Source organism: Zonotrichia leucophrys, chromosome 2 (genome assembly GCF_028769735.1).
Source record: "Zonotrichia leucophrys gambelii isolate GWCS_2022_RI chromosome 2, RI_Zleu_2.0, whole genome shotgun sequence".
NCBI classification, from domain to species: Eukaryota; Metazoa; Chordata; class Aves; order Passeriformes; family Passerellidae; genus Zonotrichia; species Zonotrichia leucophrys.
The window spans coordinates 4,505,771-4,521,416 of NC_088171.1; the positions used below are offsets into that span (position 1 = coordinate 4,505,771).

The 15,646-nt window shown below is 45.4% G+C and overlaps 1 protein-coding gene across 2 annotated transcripts in view; it reads left to right on the forward strand.

Moving 5' to 3' along the window:
• The first annotated feature begins 3,648 nt into the window (after positions 1 to 3,648).
• The window catches only part of CRHR2 (corticotropin releasing hormone receptor 2), a 151,668-nt gene continuing 139,670 nt past the window's right edge, over positions 3,649 to 15,646 (forward strand). The window contains exon 1 of one of the 2 annotated variants that reach the window (XM_064703825.1): positions 3,649 to 3,868. In XM_064703825.1, coding sequence (XP_064559895.1) covers positions 3,803 to 3,868 — 66 coding nt within the window. In that variant the 5' untranslated portion in view covers positions 3,649 to 3,802. The remainder of the gene's footprint in view (positions 3,869 to 15,646) is intronic. The other variant, XM_064703823.1, reaches the window with a different exon arrangement.

Consider the following 15,646-nt stretch of genomic DNA (forward strand, 5'->3'; position numbering starts at 1 on the left):
AAACCATGGCTGTGTGGATATCTGTGTCTGCACATCTCTGTTTCCATGTTAACCTTGACCAACCTCACCCATAAATCCAGCCAGTGGAATTCATGATCCTACAAGTTTTAGAAAAGGACATGACTGGGAGAAGAGTCCCCAGAATGAAGGAAAAGCTGCAATATGAATATCCAAAGGGGAGTGACCTTATAAGCAACCCAGGCAACAAAAGCCTTTGGTAGGACTTTGCAACCCAGCTGCAAGGGAAAAAGCCTCGGGCACGAGACTATGGGAATGATTTGTTTAGTCCTTAGATAGTCACAGTTTTGGGGTTGTTTTGCTCTGTTTCAATACAACTTTAAAGATTACGAGGCTCTGGACAGCGCAATAAACACAGATAAATCAAAAGAGAAAGTCATGGAAAACCTTCCTGGTTCCAGGGCACTTGATGTCTGTGCTCAGGCAGCTCCAGGCCTCTCTTACCCATTCCCATGAGTTCATGGAATCCTGTCACGTGTGAGTTTCCAGTCCCGGAGGTGGATGTTTAAATGCAATAAAAAATTGGGCTGGATTTATTCCTCCCTTTTGCATTTTCATGAACGAACTCATCTTAATTGGAAGCATGCAACTTTGGGATATGGCTTTGTTTTCTTTTAATAATGAAAGGAAACAAATGCTGGTGTGCAACAGGCAGAAAAAGGAAAACTAGGCAAGCTTAAATATTTACATGTATTCAAACTGTTGAATAACCAGAGGAAAAGGGAAAATACTGCTGCTTTTTGAGAACTTTTGCCAGTGTCTTAGGAGGATTCCAAGTTTTCTTGTGTATATAAGTGTCCATCTCCTTGTTGTGATGTTCGTGCTGTCCTAAATGGGATTCCTACAGGAAACTAGGAATGTGAGTGTTGTTGTAGGTGTTTTAGAGAAGGTCAGAGGCTGTTTTATGCCTTTCTGAGCAAATGACAAAAAGCAAAATAATTCAGCAAGTCCTTAAAGGAAGATGTCCAGGTATTTCTGCATCTGAGTAAGACTTGCTAAACTTTTACAAACCCTGAGAATTTGCTAGAACTCGTTCCTCTCTGCCACTATGGCCTTTATGCCAGTTGATTTTGATTTAAAAAACCCCAACAAACGACAAGGAGGGTTGTGGAAAGGCACTTTCTTGGGGGGAAAATTTAGAAAAGGCTCCATCTGCCTGAAGGAAACAGCTGGCAACAGGTGACTAACCAGGCAGGGTATGGCACTGCTCCCTGAGGAAATCCAGCTGGGCTGGGAGGGAGCTGCTCCTGTCTGCTCTGCCCCAGAACTGTGACTGGGAGCTGTGTGCCTCAGGACACAGCTGGCCTCTTGGGGACAGTCCCAGCTGCAGCTGGAGGAAGGTTCTGACTGTGATTCACGCACAGCTGGCTGTCCTCTTGGCAGATGGGGTGGAGCAGAGGGGAAAATAATTTTATAGGCTCATTGCTGGTACTGGGAAGCCCAGGGCTTGGCCTGATGCCCACACCTAACAATGCCACAGAATCATCCATTGTATGGAGAGGCCAACTGGACATGGAGGGCAGGGAGTGATAACTCTGTTAGACACAGGAACTGGGCTCCAACAGGGTCAGGCATCCAAAGCTGTAAGATTCCAATTCCCTGATCATCAACATCCACCCCAGATCAATCAGAGGGTCAGAAGCTCCTTGGGTAAGTCAGCAGGACGATGAGGGGTGACCTGTTCTTGGAATCTCTCGCTGGTCAGAGTAACCCCAAGAAAAGTTAAAAAGTCTCTTTTCCCAGCCCAGTGGTTGAAGAGGGAGTCAGAACTCTTCAATTCTCAGTCTCAAGGTTGTTTATTGTTCCTTATCTATAAAATATTTTCTCCTGTCCATTTGAGGTCCGTTCAGCAGGACAGTTCCAGGCACTCTGCCTGCCCCCAGGGTGGTATAACATATTAAGACATAACGTCTTAATACTAAAAACCACGTATACAATGTTTACAATTACTTTCCAATACCTATCACCTATGTTAGACAGTGAGCTTCTACGCTAAACCAATCTGTAAATGCCAACATCACAGCAGAAGATGGAGGCCAAGAAGAAGAAGGAGAAAGGCTGGATACGCCCAGATTCCTCCATCTTGCCTCCTGAACCCCCATGCTAAAAACCCCAAAATCTACTTTTCCACCCCGTGATAACTTCACTATCATTCTACTTAAACTGTCGTGGCTTGCTGATCTTCATCTAAGGTTGGTAACTTGCTCCATGGGTGATAATCAAACCCACAGGGGCATCTTGGGCTCTGTGCCAGGGTCTCTGAGCCCCCTGGCAGGGGTCTTGGCTGCTCAGGACAGCCACAGGGATGTCCTGAATTCTGACAATCTTGCTCTGCCTTTCCTTGCGCAGGGGTCTAGCCTGGCAAGTATCTGTCGTTAACAGCAGGACAAATGTCTTTTGTTTCAGAAACCAAGTGCACAAGGGTCAGCCAAACAGGCAGGTTTGGGGTTGGCTGGATAGAAGAGTGTACATGCATTGGGGAGTCCTAAAAGGCTTGGGGAAAAAGGGGCTTCTCATGGCAGCTGGGAATAGCAGAGGAGGTGCCCCACAGCCTCTGGGAAAGGTGTGCTGATAAATTTGGTGACCAATAAGCCACAACCTTTTTATCCTGGGGTACAGAGGGAGATGGGAGATTTGCTTCTTGTTATCTTTGAGGTGGAGATCCTCATCACACCTGGTAATGTTGCATGGTGGGCTTGAGGGATGTCCTGTTACTCTTGGAGGACAGGCAGGTGGTTCAGAGTGCACAAGGTCAGGTAGGATTCTTCCTTTCCTTCCCAGGCTTGTAAGGGGCCACAGAATCATAGAAAGACTCGGGTTGGAAGGGACCTTAAAGATCATCCTGTTTCAATCATCCTGCCAAGGGCAGGGACACCTTCCACTATTCCAGGTTGTTCTAAGCCGTGTTCAATCTGACCTTGGACACTTCCAGGGATGGGACAGCCACAAGGATTTCTTCCTAGCATCTAATCTAAACTTCTGGCTTAAAAAGCATCCTATTGCTATGTGCTCAAGCAAAGAGTTACTCTCCCTCTTTTTATAAAACACCTCTGCACACTGTGCACACAATGCAGTTTGCACCTGGGCACTGGGGGAAGCCTGTTGCTCCTGAAAGTTTTCAGGCAGTGGAGTTAACATTTTACCTAATGCCTGGCAGAATGGGGTGATGGTGAAGGGGTTATTAATGTTCCTAGGGTGCTGTTGGGGGTGTATCCAATGCACCTAATTTGGGAAAAGATCCCCACTGCACCCAGGGCAGGGAGAATCCTCTTGCTCCCGGCCACTTTGGAGGCAGTGGAATTTCCAGCGTACGGGAGGGTGGAGGAGGCTCCCCGTTATTCCTGGAAGCTGGTGTGGAAGGCGTCCCCATCGCTGGGGGAAGAGGGATCTCCATCACCCGGCGCTCGGCGAGGGGGCTCCCCACGGCTCCGCCCGAGTGCGGCCCCGCTTCCATCCAGCTCCCCATGGACGGGGGAGCCCCTGTGGCGCTCGGAGCCGCGGCACAGCACGCTCCCCCCGGCTGCTGGAGCCTGTGAGGGTCGCGCTCCCCCGGGGGCCCCCCGCCGCCTCCATCCCCGAGGAATCCTGGGCGGAGGGCGGGCTCGGCTCCCCCTTCTCCTTCCCTCCCTCCCTGCCAGCCGGGGGTTTGCTCTGGGACGCGGCGGCAGCGCCGGGCTCGGCTCCGGGACGGCGGGCAGGGGTCAAGGGCAGCAGGCGGGGGGCGATGCCGGCGCCGGGGCAGCGCCGAGGGTCCGGCTGAGCCCCGGGCACCCCCCGAGCCCTCATGGCGGGGCGAGCGCCTCAGCGCAGCCTCCCCGCGGCAGCGGCCGCCGCGCTCCTGCTCCTGCCCGTAAGTGCCGGGGACGGGAACGGGAAAGGGGCGGGGGGTGCGGGACAGGGACCGGGAGCGGGACAGGCACGGGGAGGGAGCGGGAGGACGCCCCAGGGCCGCGGGAAAGCAGCGGGGCAGCCGCGGGCGCTCGGGGCTCCGTGCGGGGACCGTGCCCCGCGCCCTCGCAGGTGCGTCCCCGGCTCTGGGGCACCGCGGGCGGGCACCGCTCCCTGCCAGCTGCTGCCCGGGGATCCGTCCGTGCCCGTGGCCCTTTCCTGCTCCATCGCAGGTGCTCTCAGAGACTCCCTCTACCCGCTCACCTCTGCAGCGAGTCCCTGCGCCCTTTTAGTGTCCCCTGCCCTGTGACACCGACAGCTTTGCTCGCCAGAGGAGGTCCCAGCACAGGGACCCCGCGGGTGGCAGCTCCTTGCCCCAGCGCGGTTTTCCCTCGGATTTCCTCGCTCCTTGGCGGTGGCGGGTGCCCCGGCCTCTGTCCCGGTGTCTGTCCTGGCACCATGTGCTCCAGCAGCTATCGCGGGCACGGGTGGCGATGGGCACGGGTGGCGATGGGCAGGGCTCAGCCCACGCACCCAACCAAGCACTTGCTCCGAGTTTCTCCCGAGTGAAACCCGCTGGAAGCTTTTCCGCCTCGTTCTTCTCCATCACCAGCATCTCCCCACCCCCGGGAGATGCTGGGGTGAGGTGGAAATCAGGTTGGCCTCCGTCGGACTGGGCTTCAAAAGCTTTCCCGACTTGTTTGTTTTGAGCGATGGTTTTAAGCGTGGTTAAGCCAGACTTGAAAAGAAAACGTGAGAGGTTAAGCAGCTTTGGACCTGTGCAGAATTTGTAAAGGCTGTTCCCACAGCTTTAAAGAAGTGGCAGTGACCCTTCTGAACCGCAGTGTAATTGGTCTATCTTTAACGTTTCCTTAGATAAAGAAAGAAAATCTGTTCTGTTTCCCTGAGTTCTGTCTATTTTGGTTTGGTTTGGTTTGGGTTTTGTTTGTTTGTGGGGTTTTGTTTGTTTATTTTAGGGGTTTGTTTGGTTTTTTTCTCCCCTCTCCAATTTAAAAAGAAAAAGAAAAGCCAGGTCAACAACAGGCTTCGGAGACAAGCAACAATTTAATTTCATTTTATTTTTCACAGTAGCTTTCTTAGAAGTGAGAGAATACTTTCTCACCTCCGCCAGTGTTGGGTTTTTTTTATCCTCAAAAGAAGGAAGAGATCAGTGCACATGGGATCACAGTGGCATGGATCTACACACTTGCTGTTTTCAACTCCAAACCACTTATTTCTGATCTCTGTTTCTTAGTCTTTTTTTCTCTCCTAGTCTGTATTTTCTCTTACTGATTTATTTTGGTCCATAAAAATATCTCAGTTTGTCTTGAGTGTGGGACTTGTCAGTGAGGGTATCAGAAGTACTCAGGTACTGAGTACTTAGCCAGACTGATCCATTCTCAGTCAATCAAGAAATGTTATGTATTTCCTCTGTGGATACAATCTTTGGATTTTCCAGGTTTCCAGTTCTGCTGCAACTTTGCATTTGAATTATTTCTGCTAATTTTAGTAGTTGTGTCACTTGCTTTAAAAACAAAACTGCCTCAAAGGAAAGGGAGAAAAAAAGGTAGATTAAAGATCTAAAAATGAAGTTTCCCTAAAATGATTTAGTCCAAGAAATGTGAACTCTGAGTGTATTCTGTGTTTTTATAGAGGAGCTTGTTTGGGTGGAACATGCTGGTGTCTGACAGGGGCTCATGTATACCTGTGTGGGAAATAACATTTTTATCTTCAGCTCTGGTTGCTCCAGCTGTAGCAGAAGGTTTTGCTGCTCCTTTGGGGAGTGTTTTAATCCCTGAATGTTGTCAATAAATCTGGATCTCTGCTTTCCAGCTGGAGGGAACTTTGCACCAAGAAGCTTAAGAGCAGTCTTTTAAAACTGTGGCTCAAAGCCAAAGCTCTTAAATTCTTGTTTAACTTGAAAACACTCGAAAGTGGACTCAAAGTCAGTGACTTTATCCACATTTGTGGATTTGAGGAAAATAGCTGCTTGTGAGAGCAGGCCCTTACCCAATTAAGGGAGTTTAAGTTTTCACAGCAGCCGAGCAATTGTGTTTTATGGGAGCTGCAGGTTTGCAACGCCCACGAGATGAGGCAACTTTGTGGTACAGAATTAGACCTGCCACATGAAAATGCTGGTGCAAATGACCTGACAGATTTCACAGGGCTGGTCAGCAAAAGGGTGAAGACTTGAACTGAGATTTATGTTCTCTTGAAGGAGTTCTGGACGTAGGATGCACTTGAAAACACATTTAACTGAATGTGGGAAACAAAAAACAAACCATAAAACGAAGGCAAATGAGTCTTATGACATTTTTATATCAAGTCCTTGCTAAGTTCACGTAATTTGGAGAGGGGGGAATTATTCATCAAAACCAAAAGCAAAGCTTGCTATCATTTATTTGTTCTCCTGGAGCTGTTAAGAGAGCCGGGGCAGTGTGAGTGTATCAGCCAGCGATGACAAGTTAAATAGTATTCCCGGTCTGGGGCTGCCAAAATTCAGCCCCATTGTGAATTAATGCAGCATAAACATCTCATCAGGCGAAGCCTTTCCTGGGGCAGTGCTCTGTCAGGGTTTAGTTTGTAACCATCCCATGGCAATTACTGGGTGTTGGAGGGAGGTGGCTGTGTGCTGGCGTTGGCTGGCTGTAGTTTTGCCATAAAACATTTCAGTGATGATGTTCATCCCTGCCCTTAGCCAGCAAGAAGGCAGCTTTAGCTTTTGTGCATATAAGGCATCTGCTTACATATTATTATCCTGTCAAGAGCTGAGGAAAAGTCATGATCAAGTCCTCTAAACTCTGTGACCTTCATATTCCAAACCAGAGCGTGGTTGTGGAGGAAAGGAGAGCTGGGATCTCTTTGCAGCGTGTGCTTTATCAGGTGCAGAGTTTTAATTTCAGCCTCACAGGTTCTAACTCCACTGCTACATCAGTATCTCCAGGAAAGCTCTCCAGAAAAAAATGCCAGGGAGTGACTTGTGCTCATGTGATTGAGCTCCTTCAGCATCTGAACCAGGGAGATGCTGCACAGACAGAGCACAGAGCTGGTCCATGGTGCTCCCAGATCATTCCCAGGAATTGTGTGAGATCCCACCAGATTGCTTGGGGCAGCAATGTGGCCAGCAGCCATTCTAAAAATTGAACAGTCAGAGTGATTCAGGACTTAGAACAGACCTTTGCACTGCTTGATTTATTGGCTTAGATGGAGAATGCTGTGCTGCCATCACTCTGGGCTCGCCTCAGGGAAGGGTTTTCCTCCAAGGCCAACTCTTCCTTGCTTTGAATTTGGTGATGAGCTCTCTTTGTGTCAGGGATTCCCAAGTTCCTGCTGCTGATGTGCTGATCTGAGAGATTCCCCACGAGAAAAATGGGGTAGTGGATGATACAGACTTATTAAGGATGCGTTTTCCTGTTTTCTTTTTATTTTCATTTTGCCCTATATATTAGTAAACCAAATATTTTAAAAATATTGTATTAGAACAAACATTTGCACATTTCTAGATTCTTTTAATAGTTCTGCAGATCTTATTTTTTGGGGAGAGGGGGAGGTGAGGAAATGTGGGTGGCAACAACAAGCTGCACATGCTGCTGAATCTGTTCCTTTGTAGTTTATATCACTTTCAGGTTTTGCAGCACTGCAAACCCAAAAAGGAGATTTAGGGAAAAGCTGATTTACTCTAGATTAAAAGTTTATCCAGCAGATGACTTTTTGCAGGAATTTTCTTTTCCATACCATGTCTATAAATTGCAACAGATCGTGTCCATGTCTTTATTTCTTGTATTTTACACCACTTTTAATCCCAAATGTAGTCTGCTCTTCCTTAAAGTGCAAACATTAATTATTGGATGTAAAGCTGGAGCTGTCCAGCGAGCCCCTCTCCCCTCCCTGCCTCATGTGGATACTCAATGGCCTGTGTTAAAGTATTGCATAAACTTTGCCTTTGTCTTCTTATCTTTCCATTCATGACAGAACTAAACTCTTTGTGATGCTTTGCTCTATCAAAGTATTTCTTTATACAGAATTGCTTTCTTTTACTGCTAATAATTCTTTTAATCTTAGCAGCTTTGAAGGTAGCTGTATTTGATTTAAGTGTTGGGTGGGGTATTTTAATTTTTTTCTCTGAGAAGTTGTAGAAATTTGGCTGTGTCCTTGCTACAAAAAAAGACAAATAGAAAGCAGATCAGTCAACAGACAGGGCTGTCCTTCAGGTCACTGTCTGCTTGAATCTCATCAGTCACATCCAAATACATGAAAATTTCATTTCCAGTTTGTGGTGCCACTGTGGGGATGTTTGTGGGATGCTCCCTGCACTGCCCTTTGACGAGGAGCATTTTCTGTGGTAAGCACTGCTTGGCTCCCTGGCCCTGGGCTCATCTGTGTTGGCTCTCACAGGCACATGTTCTGTGGATCTTCTCAAGGGCTGGTCCATCTGGCTGTGGAAGGGAGAGAGAAAAGCACCTCACAGAGGTGAATTCCAGTGTCCTGTCCTGACCTCTGATTCCCAAATCCCTCCTTGCTGTGCAGAGGAGGCAATGCTGAGAACCAGGTGCTGGGGGTGTGCTGCTCCTTCCCCAGCTCTGGGGTGGAAAACTTGGAATCTGCCTCTCCAAACATCCCTTAACCCTCATGTGCCTGCACAGAAACTCAGCATGTTTTCACTAAGTAAGAAAGAAAATCCACTGGATAATTCAAGAGCTTGAAAAGTACTTCTTCCACTGAGCTGTAAGAAAATGAAGCTAATTAAATGAAGCCAATTAAAGCTCTATAAACTTTTGCATAATGCTGGCTGAGTTAACTGTCCACTCTGGGCTGGCTATGCCGGGAAAGTAAATAGTGAGTAATGCAGATGGAGATTAAAATACACGAGCTGTCCTCACTGCAATGCTAAACCCTTGCCCTGGTAATAGTAGCTGGAGTGCCAGAGGGCTGCAGAGGAGCTGCTGCTTCCCAGGGCTGGGATAATCCCTGCTGCTTTCCCCAGGTCCCTCAGAGAACAGCTCAGTGCTGCTCTCTCTGCACTGCCATGGTGTGGGAAGTGCTGTGCCCTGGCAGGGGTGGCTTTTCCAGCTCAAAGGAAGGAGGAAAGGAGGCAAAAGGGAAGGGAAGGAAGTGTGCTGACAGGCCTGGACAGGTTTCCTGTGGGGCTGCCAGCCAGGCTCTGCTCGCTGAGGTATCCATTCCCTTTGAGTGGCAGGAGCAGATCCCAGGCCTGGCCATGGCTTGGGTTTCAGGGGGCTCAGGCCAGCAGAGGCTCCTGAGCCACCCAAGGCTGTGCTGGGCACTGTGGCCATCACAGCTCTTCCCTTGCTGCTTGCTTGTTCTGTGAGCAAACATCCCTGCCAGGGACCAGGCTGCTCCTTCTGCTGTCAACTGGCTCTTTCAAAGCTGAGAGGAATCACAGAACCACAGAATTTCTAGGTTGGAAGAGACCTTTAAGATCATCGAGTCCAACCCATGTTCTAACACCTCAACTAGATCCTGGCACCAAGTGCCACATCCAGACTTTTTTTAAACACATCGAGGGATGGTGACTCCACCACCTCCTTGGGTAGATGATTCTTGTATTTGACCACTCTTTCTGTGAAAAATTTCCTCCTTAATTCTAGCCTGAAAGCCCAGGGTGTCCCTTGGCTGCTGAGAATGGTGTCTCAGAGCTCAGGAAAGCATTTTTGGCCAGTTGTGCTTCCAGTCAGATGCACTGAGCATCTTTCCTCACCCTGCCTCAAAACTCACCTGCTGGGACTTCAGCTGCTCAGTCTAGCTTGAACTTGAGACACCTTCTAAAGTGTAAGAATCCCCTACTGTATCAAAAGAAGTTTCTTCATGAGGATTTTGAAGACTTGTCAGACTTGCAGTATTTCTTTCCTTCACAAAGGAAAAAAAAACTGATTAAAAGAAAATTTTATCTTAAAATACAGTAATAATTAAAAAATGTCTTTTCATAGTATTTGGAATAATTTTTCAATTATAATTATGTGAACACAGTAAAAAGATCTTAGTAACATGAGTGAGAGAAACCTCAAAGCCTCTGGATTGCTGATGATTGTTCAAGATACAGTCTGTAAGCTGTTTACTGCATGGCCCATTGAAAGGCTGGGAGAATAATTGTTATCTGTGATTCTTTTCACTGTAGAGACTTTAAATCATACAGAATCAAGGAATGAAAAAATACTTTGTGCTGGAAGGGATTGCCAGAAGTGCAGCCACCATCTCAAGGCAGGGTTAATTCCAAAACTAAATCATTCTCATCCACAGTTCAGCTGTGAAAATGTGCAAAGATGGAGCTCTCACAACATCTCTGAAATGTCTTTTTACAACATCTCTGTTCTGGTGCTGTCGTTGTCATGGTGCATAATTTTTTCTCTATGTTCTGTGAGATTTCCCTTCAATTTGTGAATGATGGCTGTCTTGATGCTGTGCTGTCAGCTCCTGAGAGGAATCTGACTCCTCAGAGAAGAGTCTGTGATTCCCCTTCAGGTAGTGAAAGATAATTCCAGACCTGGAGTTAAATTTCAGTGTGATACTTCGTTTTCAAATCTAGCAGTGGGCTCCAGCCCAAGAATTAGCATTTCAAGGAAGGATGGAGAGAAAGTTCACTGCTGATACCCAGTACCACTTTTAAATCCCTGTCAGGAAATCTTGGGTCTGAGGAACATTTTGTGGAGGATGCAGAGGTACCACTGTTGGCATTCCATGGGAAGCTGAGGAGATATCTTCAGCTGATAAAGTCTTGATCCAGATGGGTTTTTTTATCATTTTCAGGTGGCAGAGACCTGAAAAACAAAGATTAGGAGCTCAGATTTGTTGAGCTGAAGCTTGGAGAGCCTGTGAGGGGTGGCTTTGGAAGTGTAGTGGCAGTGGTGACAATGCATGAGTGAATGATCCTTGCAGAGGCTCTGCATGTAGGTAAGAGTTAGATGAGGGAGGAATTGGCATTCACTTGGGTAAATATGACTTAAACTTGAGCTGCTGTGGATTCCCTGAGTGTTTTGTCTCCAGTGCATGATTATCTCACCCTGGAGTCCATGTTTAAAGTGATGGATTGGTCATTGACAGTGGTTCCTTCTTCCACTGAGCACTGGGGAGCCTGAAGCAAAGGCTGCTGGAATAGGGGAGTGAGGTGAATCACACTGGAGCTGCTGAGAGAATTCACAGGAATGGGAATTGGGTGGGAAAAAATTTCTCACAGACCTAAGGAGAGGGCAGACATGAAGGCAGGAGTGCCCTGAGGGGCTTGCTCCCCTTCCAGGCTCTGAATATGATACCCACAGGTGTTGGGAATGACCAACAAAACTCATGAAGGATGTGAAATTGAAAAGTCTTTCTATTAAACAATTTTATTTCAGGAGAGCTGCAGGTTGTGATTCAAATCCAGTTAGGCTCATTTTTAACATCTCAGGTTGCTTTGGAAGGGCTTGGAGACCTGGTTGGACAAGTCCAGCCCATGGGTGGCCTTAACCAGGTTTGGTTTGAATCTCATGATTCAGAAAATGCCTCAGCACTTTTGTGGCTTTCAGAGGATGAAGAACCTCCCCTCTAAAAGCTGCTTCAGCAGAGCATGTGGGCAGTGCTCACTGAAGGCAAATCTCCAAGTTTCAAAGACAACAGTGAAGTTCAGTGGTGGGTTCAGTGTAGCAGGTGCTCGAGGGTTTTTTTAAATTTATTTTTGTATAAAGATTGATTTCATTTCATGCCTTAAAACTGAGCATGTGTTTAGTTGCTTTATTAAACTGGGGTCCTAATTCACATTCCATGCAGACTTTTGGTCTCTTTTTCCAGACTTCCTGGAAGAGCTGCAGAATACATCTGGCCTCTCAGATCATGGAGCAGTGTCTCCTGGAGCATTCAGTGTTCTCTAACAAGTAGCAATGTTTTATGTGGCCACTTGGATTAACTCAGAGGGAGTTTCAAGAGCTGAAGGATGGTTTGAAAAGGAGCCTATTTTTCTTGAACTGTGCTCAGAGTCTTTCCCTTTACTGTAACCTTAGCTGGCTCAGGTTTCAGGTTGCAGGCTCCTGTGAAAACTTGTATTTAGACTTTCTATCCCAAATGGAAATTATTTTTCTGGTGAAGCCAAGCCAAACAATTGTACACTGCCAAGTGCTGCTGCACAAGCGATTTTAAGTCACTGTGTTGAGAAAGGCCAAAAACATCTTCATGCAGAGGGCTGACCTTTGTGGTTCTCCAAAAAACAAAGTATTTCCAACACAATGTTCCCCTGACTGCTGTTCTTTGATAAGCATCTCTTTCAGATGCATCTTGTGGATGAAGTAACCCCATGGCAGTGGATATAAATCCATCCTGGCCACTGTGAAGATGACTTTACCCTGCTCTCCTGTGCTAATCTCTGGTTTTGTCCTGAAGTAGCAGCTTTCACTCTTCTGATTGTGTATATTCCTTCAGGTGATTAGTAATCAGCAAATATTCCAGCTCTCCTCATTCTCTCCCATGTGTTTCCATTTCTTAGTAGGAAAGAGCTGCTCAGATGGACACTGGCATTTTTAATAAAGCATTTTAAGGAATATCTGCTGGTTTTTTCCCCAAAGCATCTGTTTCCCCACACCAGTGATGTAGAACTTGCCAGATGCCCACCTGCCCTGGAAACTGTTCATACAGAGGATGGATTCTGTCAAGGAAGTCTGGGATTCACTTTGATTTTGCTGAGTTGAGCTCTTTCACTAATTACATTTTCATTGTGAAGTTAGATGCCTGTGTTTCCCTAAAATGAGCTTCTCTGCACACAAACTAAATTTTTGCTTTTAATGGAGCCATTGTTCTGAGCATGTCCATCCCAGAAGTTGGGGTGAGAACTCAGTCTCATTGTGGAGATGGAGTGAATTTATTTGTATTGCCTAATTGAATAACTAAAAATTAATGCAGGTTTCCCTTTTCTCTCACACTTTTTTTTTTTTCTTTTTTCCCCTGAGTTCTGGAGCAAAGCTGCTAAGCAGCAGCTTTTCTGTGTGCTGAAGACAGTATTGCTGCAATTTTAATGTTGAAACGAGGTAGTATTTGCAGCCTCAGTTATTTTAAAGAAACGCAAGGGAAAAGCTGGAGTCTTGAGAGCAGTGGAGGTTCCCAGAGATGAAGGGCAGGAAGAAGCATCCTCCTGACCTGATCCATGCCACTGCCAGAGGTTGTTTCTCAGGAGTGGAAAATGCTTTGGCTTTATAGAGAGCATAGTGGATAGTGCAGGGTGAGACTTTGTGTGGCAAAGAAGACATGAGATGGACCCTTCTCCTGTCAGCTGTGGGCTGAGCACATTTTGTGTTAATAACTCCACAGGATGGTCACTTCATCTTGGTCAGTAAAAGAAGGAGCACAGATGATTAAATAAGATGATGATGGGCTTGTGTCTTCTGCAGCCATCATCTCTAGGAATGTTGTGACCTCTCCTTTCGTATGCAGTGTCTAAAGAAAATTTAAGAAGGATACATCTAAGTGACTCTGTCCTTACAGTCAGTGGAGGTCATTCCAATTAAAAGATTTAAAATATTGCAGATGAGCTGCATCTGGAAAATTCCTGCTTCTCTTCCTGAATTCCAGAGGAATCCCTGTGTGATCAGCTCAGCTGCTGCTCTCTCTGTTTTGAAGTCTAAGTTATTCAATACAAGTCCCACTGCTTTTCTGGGAGTGGCTTTCTGCTGAGATGCTGTTGTACTTCCATGGGATGGATTTCTCTGGGACCTCGGGAGTTCTAGAAACTACTTTTTTTTTTTTTAAAGAGTTTTTGCTCTGTTGCTTTGAGGCTGTGTCAGATGTCAGCACCTCTCAGCATGCCACCAGCAGATGTTTGACAGGGAGGCCTAAAAACTGGCTTTTATGAGAGCACTGCAGAATGGCATCTGGGAATTCTTGTGTGGGGATGGGAAAAGAAGGGGAGTGTGAACATCTGTCCATGTGTGGCAGCACCCACTGCTCCAAACTCACCTCCCCCTTGGCAAGGGGTGTTCCATTGTCGTGGGTCATCCTTTTCCTCTTCAGTCCTTCCCTTCAGCTTGCATTCCTGCTGACTTTTCCCACTCTGCTGCTGTCTACTGTGAGATATTTAAATTTAGCAGATGCTCCATTGTGTCTTGTGGTGTTTGTGGGGGTCCCCAGGACGAGGTGAGAGATGAGAATTTGACTCCATGATCTCAGAATGCTAATATAATAATAATAATATAATATAATATAATATAATATAATATAATAATATATGTTATATATTATATAAAACATATTGTATTAATATATAACATATATATCATATTATATCATATTATATCATATCATATTATATTATATATTATATTATATTATATTATATTATATTATATTATATTATATTATATTATATTATATTATATTATATTATATTATATTATATTATATTATATTATATTATATTATATTATATTATATTGAAATGATATACTAAAACTGTAAAATTATCTACTAAACTATAGAGAAAGGATACATCAGAAGGCTCAACAAGAATGAAAATAAAAACTCCTGACTGACTCCTCAGAGTCCAACACAGCTGATGGTGATTGGTCATTAATTAAAAACAATTCACATGGAACCAATCAAACATTCACCATTTGATAAACAATGTCCAGGCCACATTCCAAAGCAGCAAACACAGCAGAAGCAATTGGATAATTATTGTTCTCATTCCTCTCTGAGGCTTCTCAGCTTTCCAGGAGAAAATCCTGGGCAAAGAGGATTTTTCAGAAAATATCATGGTGACAGTGTCTCTGTGGTAGCCCCATGCTTGTGTGGACATTTTTGGATCCTATCCATAGCTTTGGGGCTGGTTTATATTCCAAAGCCATTCCTTTATATTCCTGTAGCCATTTCTTCCATGTTTGAGAGCAGAAAACAACCTCTCCCATGCAGGTGAATTTTACAGCACCTGTGTTCATTTGGTTTTACATTTCTATATTGCTCCATAGTGGAACTCAGTATTTCAAACCAGGAGTCTTAGTTAATTCTTCTTAAAATGAAGTTACAAATCTTCTCTAAGCTGGATGAAATAACCACAAATGCTGGTGGGAACTGTGAGTAGGCACGTCTTGTGTCTCATAGTTGATGTCCTCTGACAGAGATAAAGATCTTTCATGAATTAATGAAGAGCAGTGACCATGTCCAAGGGGAAAGGCCCAATAAAATGCCCATTAGAGAGGCAGACAGTGACACCAGAGCAATTCATCCTTTTCTCAAAGTCCTCTCACATGTAAATGGGAAGTTGACCAAAGGCTCTGTAATTTTTTTTTTTTTTTGGAAGACTCAGAGCTGGCCTGCTCTTAGTTGGTGTCCCTGCTTTGGAAAGTAAAAGATTGATTTCTACCTCAATCTTTGGCTCAGCACATTAGTTTCATTTGTTCATAAATGCTTGCAGTGGCTCAGAGGAATTAAGTTGGACATTTCTGTGCATGATTTAGGTAAATTTTCAGGACAAAAAAGAACAGATTTGGCGGGCAAAGGTTATGAAATAGCTGTTTTAAGAGAAATGCAGTTTAAGTAAAAGTCATGCATTAGTGACCCAAAGCCATTATTTCAGTACTTCAAAATATAATTTCTGTGCAGTCATGGGCCCAATTATTTATCTTTAAAATTCTACATTACTGAAATGTTTCTCATTCTTTGTTTGTTTTGCTGTTTTTTATTATTGTAAGAGGAGTTTTTCAAAGCTGACCTAGAGTGAAGGCTGGACAGAGCTGAAGAATAAAGCAGGGATTTATTAAAAGGATCT